At 53.7% G+C, this 9,004-nt stretch overlaps 2 protein-coding genes across 2 annotated transcripts; both read right to left on the bottom strand.

Annotated features, from left to right (window-relative positions):
• Positions 377-2,432, bottom strand: UBQLN3 (ubiquilin 3). The gene has a single exon (XM_021102667.1). The coding sequence runs from the start codon at positions 2,421-2,423 to the stop codon at positions 465-467; it is 1,959 nt and encodes a 652-aa protein (XP_020958326.1). The 5' UTR covers positions 2,424-2,432; the 3' UTR covers positions 377-464.
• UBQLNL (ubiquilin-like) lies at positions 5,119-7,351 on the bottom strand. Its single transcript, XM_003129450.3, has one exon. The coding sequence runs from the start codon at positions 7,108-7,110 to the stop codon at positions 5,269-5,271; it is 1,842 nt and encodes a 613-aa protein (XP_003129498.1). The 5' UTR covers positions 7,111-7,351; the 3' UTR covers positions 5,119-5,268.

The raw sequence follows: 9,004 nt of genomic DNA, 5'->3' as shown, positions 1-9,004 counted from the left end.
CAGGAAAGCTGCTGTCCTCAGCTCACTCTCCTCTGTTCTCTATGCCTCTGAATCTTCTAGCTTCAAATATTTCGGTTTTCCCCCCCAAGCCCTCCCATCTACGTAGAGACAGTTCTTCTCCTATCTGCTCCTCCCTTTCGCTTAGCCCACCAAGAATCAGACTCAGGCAGCAAATGACACTGGAGAGTGGATGTAATTGCATCTCAAGCTAGGCATTCGCAGAGCTCCGACGGGGCCCACAGTGAAAGAGCGGCGGGGGTGGTTGGGTCCCTCACGGCACCCCCACCCTGTCCTGCCTCTCCTTCTTCCTCGTTGACTCTGGAACAACAGTCTCTGCAGTAAAGAGCATCATAGTACATTTGGTTCATAGCGCTGCTGCATATTCAAGATTGGGGGAGTTCGGGTAGCAGGATACGGGGGAAGGTGCAGAGGAAAATTCGATATGGTCTGAACGACGAAGGCTCCTACAGCTGCCTCAGCTTCTCCACAGCAGCATCCACATCACCCCCTGTGGCAATGAGGGCCTGGAGATTGGCTTCGGGATTCAGAAAGCCCATGGCCCGCAGTCGCTCTAGCTGTACCCGGAAGGGAGTCTCGGGTGGCAGCTGCTGGGAATTGGCACCAGCTAGGGCTTGCAATATCTGGAGGAAGGGAGGGGGATGGAGGCCCAGCTCTGTGTCCTGTGTTGAGGACACCCCAGGAGCTGCAGGTGTGGGGGGATCATCCGGCAGAAGGGTGCCCTCTCTAGGCTCTGCACCTCCTGCCATACTTCCCAGCCCTGCTAGGCAAGGCATGAACCAGAGTAGGAGGTGTGGGGCTTCGGTAGCCAGGATCTGCAGCCCCTGCTCAATCTGCAGCAGGGCATGCATGGCACGAGGGTTGGCCATGGCCGCTTGAAGGTGGAGCAGCAGCGGCAGCTGCCAGTGCATCTCGTCCTGCAACTGTGGGACCTGACTCATGCTGTCTGGCCTCAGCGATCTTGGATAAGCTGGCGGCGGCCACCAGGCATGTTCAGGGATTCCAGCGGTAGCTGCCATGGGGGAAGGTGGTGAAGGAACACACGGGGCCCTGTTGGCCGCACGCCCCAGCCCGGAGACAAGATCAGGCAGGGTGGAGCCATTCCCTGCGCCACTGCGGTCTCCGTCCTTTCTAGGACCCCTCTCTGGGGGGTATCTCAGGAACCCGGGGCAGGTGGGCTTTCCCTTGACTGCTACTGACTCCCTGGGGGGAGCTTGGCCTGACCCAGATTCCTGGGATGAGGGTGAAGTTGGAGGAGGTTGGCTTCCTTGTGGCGGCAGTGGTGGTTCTTGGCTTGGGCTGAGGGCAGATGCCATCCCCTGCAGATAGGTCCCCAGGGACAGGGGCGTCTCGTGTAATTGCTGGAGAGGGTCACAGAGCCCTAGATGTCCTAGGATGTTGGGAACCCTAGTTCTAGGTTCGGATACGTCCCGGTCCTCAGGCCTCCCGCCTCGCCTGCCACCTGAGCCTGCACAGGTGGAAGCCCAGGGGTTGGGGAGAGGGTGCCGGTTCTCTGTCCTTGAAGGCTGGCTGCTGCTGGTGGTAGCCTTAGCCATAGTGGTGGGGGCAAAGGGATTGGCACCGAACTGCTCCTGCATGGCGTTAAGCATGGGGTCCATGACGTCCGTGTACATGGTCCGGAGCACGTTGTAGCCACCAGGGAGGCTCTCCAGGTTGCTGAGCGCCCGGTCCTGGCTACGCATCATCTCTTGCATCATGGCGGGGTTGCGGAGAAACTCCAGAGTCTGCCTCATGATTTCGGGGTTGTTGAGGATATGCCCAATCTCAGGGTTGTGCTGGATCAGCTGCTGCACGTGGGGATTGTCAAGAACCAGCTGGTGCGCCAGGCCTGTGTTGGACAGCAGTCCCTGGATGAAGGGGTCATCGGTGATCTGAGCCACAAACCCAGGCGTGGACACCTGCTGCCCCGTCAGTGAGCTCGGCTGGTCGGGGAAACTGCCGGAGGTCAGGCCTAGCCCCTGGAGGCCTGCGAGGACACCTACGCTAAAGGGGGACGGCCCATCTCCCGGGTAAATGGAGCTTGGCTGAGGGAGCGGTCCAGGGCTTGGGGCTGCTGGGCCGGGGGCGGAAGCTGCCGGGCACTCTGCGCCCACGGTGCGACGCTGCATCTTGATGACCAGGTGGACAGTGAGGCCATCTCGGACCCCACACTGTGCCAGGGAGTCGGGGTCCTTGAGGATTTTACCGGCAAAGATTAAGATCAGCTGGTCAGGGTGGGCCTTAAAGCGCTGGGATACCTCTTTCTTCAGCTGCCGGATGGTGCAGGTGTCAGTGACTGAGAAGTCCTCCTTGTCCTTGGGCGTCTTCACCGTCACCTTGATGAGGTGGGGATCCGGGACTGGCGCTGGGCTGCCCTGTGGCAGGGCCTCTCCACTTCTGGCCATGGTGGGCTGCAGGAGGCCCAGGTCTGTGGGGACACAGCTGGGGGTATGGGCACGAGAGACTCAGATCATCCGTGGGGCAGGGGTCAAAGTGGGACAGGTGAGCAGGAAGAGGACCTGGGGTCTCCAGGTGGGGGAGCTGGAGGGTCACGTGGAAGGGGCGATGAGGTCCCTGGGATAGGATGCTTTGGGGGGGATTGGGGGTTTGAGAGATGCTGGGGGTCATGCGAGGGAAACCTGAGGCACAGGAAAGGGGTCTGTCGTTGATGAGTGAGGTGGCACGGGCGGCGTGAGGGACCGGGTTTGGGGACTACGCACCCGTCAGCTGTGGCCCCGTCCCTCCTTTTAGACAGGGCTCCAGACCGCCCGCATCTTGCTACACAGCCACCCCTGAAGTCTTCTAAGCTGGAAGCCACTCCATCAGGCCACCTCTGTGACCTCAGCACTGACATCACAGCCTCATACGATGGATTCCTGAGACCTCCCCAAGGCGCTCTAGATCCCGGGGGGCTTCATCTCCCCCACACTTCAACCCCTTCAACGCTCCTGCTTCCTTTGTCTCAGTTGCCTTCTTGGTAGAGACGGGGCTGGGAGGAGCCTTCCTCCTCGAGCCAAGAGTCTGGCTTTCACACAACCTGGTGTGTGGTACGTGGAGACTCAGACTGGGATTGGACACTTAGGAAAGGCTCCTTAATCCTGGGGGTCCCCGTGACCACCCCAATTCGGCTGCTCCCCAGTAGAGCCTCTTCCAGCATCGTTGCTCTGGCCCTCTCTCTGATTCAATGTTAGCCATGAATTCTTTATATGTATATTTCAAAGGGTTGACTTGCTGATGGGCAGGATCTAGAGCATGACAGAGGGGTTAGGGCGTAAGGAACTTTTTAGTTTACTTTTTCTCCCCTTTACTATTATCCTCCAGAAAAAAAAAAATTCAAAGAATGGATTGGCTATTTTTGTGGAAGTCAAAAAGACCAGAGATGTTAAACAGAAAATGAAAAGTTCGGTTTCCCATATATTTGAGATGCCTATTTCACATCCGAATGGAAATGTAGAAAGTTCCATGTTGTGAGTCTGGAGTTCTTTAGCAGAACTAATTATTACAGAGTCATTAGAATTATGTGATGAGTGAGCACAGTAACAGGATGGAGAGAAAAATACCGAATCATGGACCGTACAATACTTAGAAGTCTGGAAGAGGAGATGAATTCGGCAAAAGAAATTGAGACAAAATAAACATTAAGAAAAATCAATACCATGTGATATCACTTATAACTGGAATCTAATATCCAGCACAAATGAACATTTCCACAAAAAAGAAAATCATGGACTTGGGGAATAGACTTGTGGCTGCCCAGGGGGAGAGGGAGGGAGTGGGAGGGATCGGGAGCTTGGGCTTTATGGATGCAAACTATTGCTCTTGGAATGGATTCATAATGAGATCTTGCTGTGTAGCATTGAGAGCTATGTCTAGCTACTTACATCGCTACACGACAATGGGAGAAAAAATATGTATACATGTACGTATAACTTGGTCCCCATGCTATACAGTGGAAAAAAAAATTACAAATGACTTTAAAATTTGGTTAAAAAAAAGAAAGAAAGGAAAATGAATATGAGAGAGAGAAAGAGGCCAAATGAAGAAAGAGTTTCGAAAAAGGAGAGACTAACTAACTCTGTCAAATGATGCTGGGAGGTGAGGAAGAGGAGGATGAAGAATTGGCCAATATTTGAGCAAGAGAGACCAATGGCGTTAGGGGCCATGGTGAAAACCAACTTCATACATAAAGGGTATTTGCTTTGTCCCTGCTGTTTCTTTAATGCCTAAAGCAATATTTCACTTGTCATGGCAAAAGCTTATTAAATATATTTAGTAATTGAATAATGAAACCACAGTGGTTTACATATTAATTGGCTGGGATATGCTTGATGCAGCAGGGGGAAGAGGAGATGGGCATTGGCTCACTGTAGAAATCAGTCGTATGAATGTAGACTTGCCGAAGGACAGCCTATTCTCAGAAGGCGCCGGGCTCCCCGGAGACCTGGCTATGCAGGGACAGGGGTGTGCAGTGGGGGTGACAGCGGCTGTAACTCTGTGCTGGAATTGTCACTGTCCAGCCAAACCCGATGTTCGTGACAATGACGATTAGTAAGAGACACCTGCGTGGATAAATGCTTATTAAGACCTGGCTAATCGTGTATTTTTCCCACTCTGGCCCCTCAGGACATGCTCCCCCGCCCCATTCAAACTTGAACCATTTGGACTTGAGAAATCAACGTCGTTATGACTAAATATCTGGGTTTATGGGTGTAGTATAGTATCTCCCCTCTTGTACGGGCATGTTGAGAATGCCTCCCCTACGTGGGGGTCTCTTTTGGGTCTCTAGGTATTTGTGTGCTGCTCTGTGTGCACATGGTGTGCACGGTGTGTTGACTGACTGGACGTGCCTTTAGATGTGAATCTGTGGCTGCGTGTGTCATGCGTGCACGCCTCCCTGAGGCTCTATGTGCACGTTCTTGGTACGGAAGCATGGTATTATATCTGTGCCTGGGGTTCTAGGTGTGCAAATAGGATCGTCTATTCATATATGCGTGTGATATGTGTGTGTTCATTAGTGCGTGGAAGGTGAGGCGAGGATACTATACAGAGACTGTTGCCATTTTGGGGGGAAAAAAAAAAGCCAAACCTGCCATGGGAGCAAGTTGGTGTAGCCATTTTATTGACGGATTTTTCAGCCACGGCCAATGGTCTGTTATGCAGTCGAGGAAGCCTCAGAAGAGATGGAAAAGGCAGACGAGGTGATCAAGTGGATCAGCAGGCAGGTCACACGCAAGGAGGTGGGCATGTTGGTTAGAATGCCTGGGATCTCCTGAGCCTAAGGATGGCAGCGCTGCTGTCGCCCTCAGTGGCAATGAGGGCCTGCAAATTGGCATGCTGGTTCCCAAAGCCCATGGCCCGGAGAGATTCCATCTGCTTGCTGAAACGAATCTCAGGGGCTTGTAGAAGGTGGGCGGGGTCTCCAGCTAGGGACTGTAGCCTCTGCAGGACCGTTCCAGATTTGTGGCAGGCCTCGGGCCCGTTAGGCTTAGCCATATCTGGCGTATCCCAGGCCCAGGGCACTGTGTCTGGGTAGCTGCAACTGGGTGCAGGCAGCCACCCCAGGCCCCACAGGTAGGGTGCAACCCAGGGCAGAAGAACAGGTGCCTCGGTGGCCAACAGCTGCAGACCCTGCTCAATCTGCAGTATTGCTTGCGATGCTTTAGGGTTGCCAAGAGCTATGAGCGTCTCGGAGAGCTGTGTCTGCTGCAGAAATGCCAGCAGCTGCTGCTGCCACTGTTGGCTCAGCTGGGGCATACTCACGCATAGCATCATCTGGGCTGCCAGCGAGGGGTTGTTCAAAAGCAGCTGCATCAGGCTTCCTGTGATGGGGGAGCTGCTCTGCTCATCTGACAGCTGGAGAGCATCTTCTAATTTCTGGCCAGAGCTATCTAGAGAGATGGTGGCATCTTTGTCTTCTGCCTGGGGCTGCTGGGTGACCTCTACGCTCGGTAAGACTGATACCCCAGCTGGCTTCTCTACGGTACCAGTGTGACTCCGGCTGTTGGTGGAGTTCGTGGAAGTAAAGGCCCTGGAAGTATGGTGACTCTTATCGGGGGTGGCGCTGGCTGGGGTGACGGAGGAGAAGGCACGAGAGCTAGCATAGATGACTCTGGTTGTAGGGAGCTGGGGGAGCTGCTCCCCCCATTCCTGGGGTGGTGGAGATGGGGGTGAGGACTGGACTTGTCCTGGCACTTGTCCTCCCAGGAGAGCTGTGAAAGGGTTGCCCCCAAATGGATCCTGCGATGGGTTGAGCACCTCATCGCTGAAATCAGCAGAGCCTTGCCCGGGGGAGGTCTGTACCCTTGGGATGGACTCTAAGCCCACACATGACTGTGGGTTCAGGGGATGTTCACGACTCGGTGCGGGTTGCTGGATCTGCATGATCTCTTGAATCACAGCAAGGTTCCTGGCCAGTTCCAGCGTCTGCCGCAGGAGCTCAGAACTGTCAAGGATGTGTGAGACCTCGGGGTTCTGCTGCATCAGTTGTTGCATGTCCGGGTGTTCTGAGATGAACTGTCTCATGAGGTCTGCATTGGACAGAAGCCTCTGAGTGCTAGCGTTCTCCAGGATCTGAGTTAGGTGCTCAGGACGACCTACGTCCTGGTCCCGGGTATGTGCTTTGGGCACGTCAGGCTCTGCTGAGAGAGCCGGTTCCACTGGGCTGTGACCCACACTGGCAGGCTGGTCCACCCCCGTGCTGTTTCCTTGCCTGGTTCTGTCCTGGTGGCTGGGGTCTTTGGTGGACGGGTTCCGGGTGGAATGAGCTAGGGATCTGGAGCCATGTTTGGACTTGATGACCAAGTGGACGGTGTGTCCATCCAGGACACCCCTTCGGCTCAGTGTGTCGTGGTCTTTGAGAAGCCGGCCCATGAAGACCAGCACTAGCTGGTCCACTTGGCACTTAAAGTGCGCCGACAGCTTCTCCTTGAACTGCCTCACCGAGGTGTCATCGGCTATGGTAAAGTTTTCCTGCTTGCCTGGTGTCTTGATGATCACTTGAGTGACACTCGAAGAGCTGCTCTTATCTGCAGGCAGACGCGCAGGACGCCCGCCCTGGGCCGTCCTGGGTGTTCGAGTGATGACATGCGGCATGGAACTTAGCAGGGGCAGAAGGGGTGAGGGCAGACGGGTATTTCTGCGGGTCTCAGGTGTCGTGTTCTCAGGCCACAGGCTGGCTTCCTGGTTGCCCCTAGCGGGATGTGTGACCGGACTGGGGCCAGGTCCCCTGTGATGTTGTACCCTCACCCCAGTTCTCCAGATACGGCCCAGCTGAGGCCCGTCGTGGCTACTGATTCATACTTGATACAAGGTAGGCGGAGCGGAGATGACTCATCCCAGGGCCGCCCCTCCCCTGGCCCCGCCCACCAAAAGCATAACCTCTTCAGAAATGGGATATTGTGATGTCGGCTCAAAGCTTCACAGTATCTGCCTGAACAGGCTGGGGCGGGGCGGGGGGGGAGACAAATCTGGGGCGTCCAGGTCTCCATAATAAAATAAAGTAAGACCATTTTCCAGGAAACTGGGGACAAGTTTCCCAGGATGGTAATATTCAAAAATAAAAATTAAAAAAAACATATCAGGGAGTCCCCTGTGTGGCTCCGTGGAAATGAACCCAACTGGTATCCATGATGACATGGGTTCAATCCCTGACCTCACTCAGTGGGTTACGGACTCACTGTTGCTGTGAGCTGTGGTGTAGGTTACAGACTTGGCCCAGATCCTGCACTGGTTTGGCTGTGGTGTAGGCCGGCAGCCGCAGCTCTGATCCTCCGACTGTCCCTTAGCCTGGGAACTTCCATATGCTTGCTGCAGATGCAGCCCTAAAAAGCAAAAAACAAACAAACAAACAAACGAAAAAAGCAGATCACTTCGTGGGATGTGTGTTTCTCTTTGGTGCTATGTGTGGGTCTCTGTAAGGACATCAGGCTTGCTGTACAAAAAGCTGAGTCTCCTGAAGCTGTAGGTTAAATCACTTACCTACCATAAGAAAGCAATTTCTCCCATAGAAAGGAGCTTATTACTTTCATTAGTGAGCTGGAAAAAGTGAAGTCTTAGGAAGGAAAGTGGAGCGAGAATAAAGTTTTTTTGTTTCTTTGTTTTTTTTTTGCCTTTTCTAGGGCCGCTCCCATGGCATATGGAGGTTCCCAGGCTAGGGGTCCAATCAGAGCTGCAGCCACTGGCCTACGCCAGAGCCACGGCAACGCAGGATCTGAGCCACATCTGCAACCTACACCACAGCTTATGGCAATGCCAGATCCTTAACCCACTGAGCAAGGCCAGGGATCAAACCTGCAACCTTGTGGTTCCTCGTCAGATTTGTTAACCACTGTGCCACGACGGGAACCCCCCAAGAATAAAGTTCTTAAGCAGATGAAGAGGCTGTGATTTTTGGGGGGGTTAAGATTTGGGGATTCCAGACTTCACCCAGAGTGTTCCCATGTGATGGGAACAAGACTTCCTTTATCCTAGAAGCAGCCGCAGGGCCAGCCGGGAGGGTTGCTCCCGGAGGCATTGCAATCTAAAGGGGTAGGGATCATTCCTTGCAACGTATTTTTTATTCACCTGCCCCTTGGCCTTTTCCTCATGGCATTATCGCAGAACCTTTGAAATGATTTGTTTCAATGTCCTGGCCCCGTCGTGAGCGCCTACCTTTGTGTCCCAGCATTTAGGGGGAGAGGCGGCTCTTAACCAAGAGGTGAGCGTGGAGGTGGTTAGCGGTGAAATTCCTAACAGGGCAGGTTTAGGCATCTAAAAAGCCAACTTCTCCGGGCCACGCAAAGTGGGAAGATGGAGTTCAGCTTGTATTCGGTTAGCAGGGGAATGTCCTCTTAGTGGCTATCTTAAAATAGATGGGTTGATATTTGAGTATAAATGGAAATACAGTATACGGAAGAGTGAGAACGCACCTCTAGAGGGATGCATATTTGTGAATGTGTGTGTGTGTGTGAACGTGTGAGTCTGAGGGAGCGTGTGTGAAGTTTTCTGG

Source organism: Sus scrofa, chromosome 9 (genome assembly GCF_000003025.6).
Source record: "Sus scrofa isolate TJ Tabasco breed Duroc chromosome 9, Sscrofa11.1, whole genome shotgun sequence".
Taxonomy (NCBI): domain Eukaryota; kingdom Metazoa; phylum Chordata; class Mammalia; order Artiodactyla; family Suidae; genus Sus; species Sus scrofa.
This window is presented reverse-complemented; position numbering and strand designations above follow the sequence as displayed.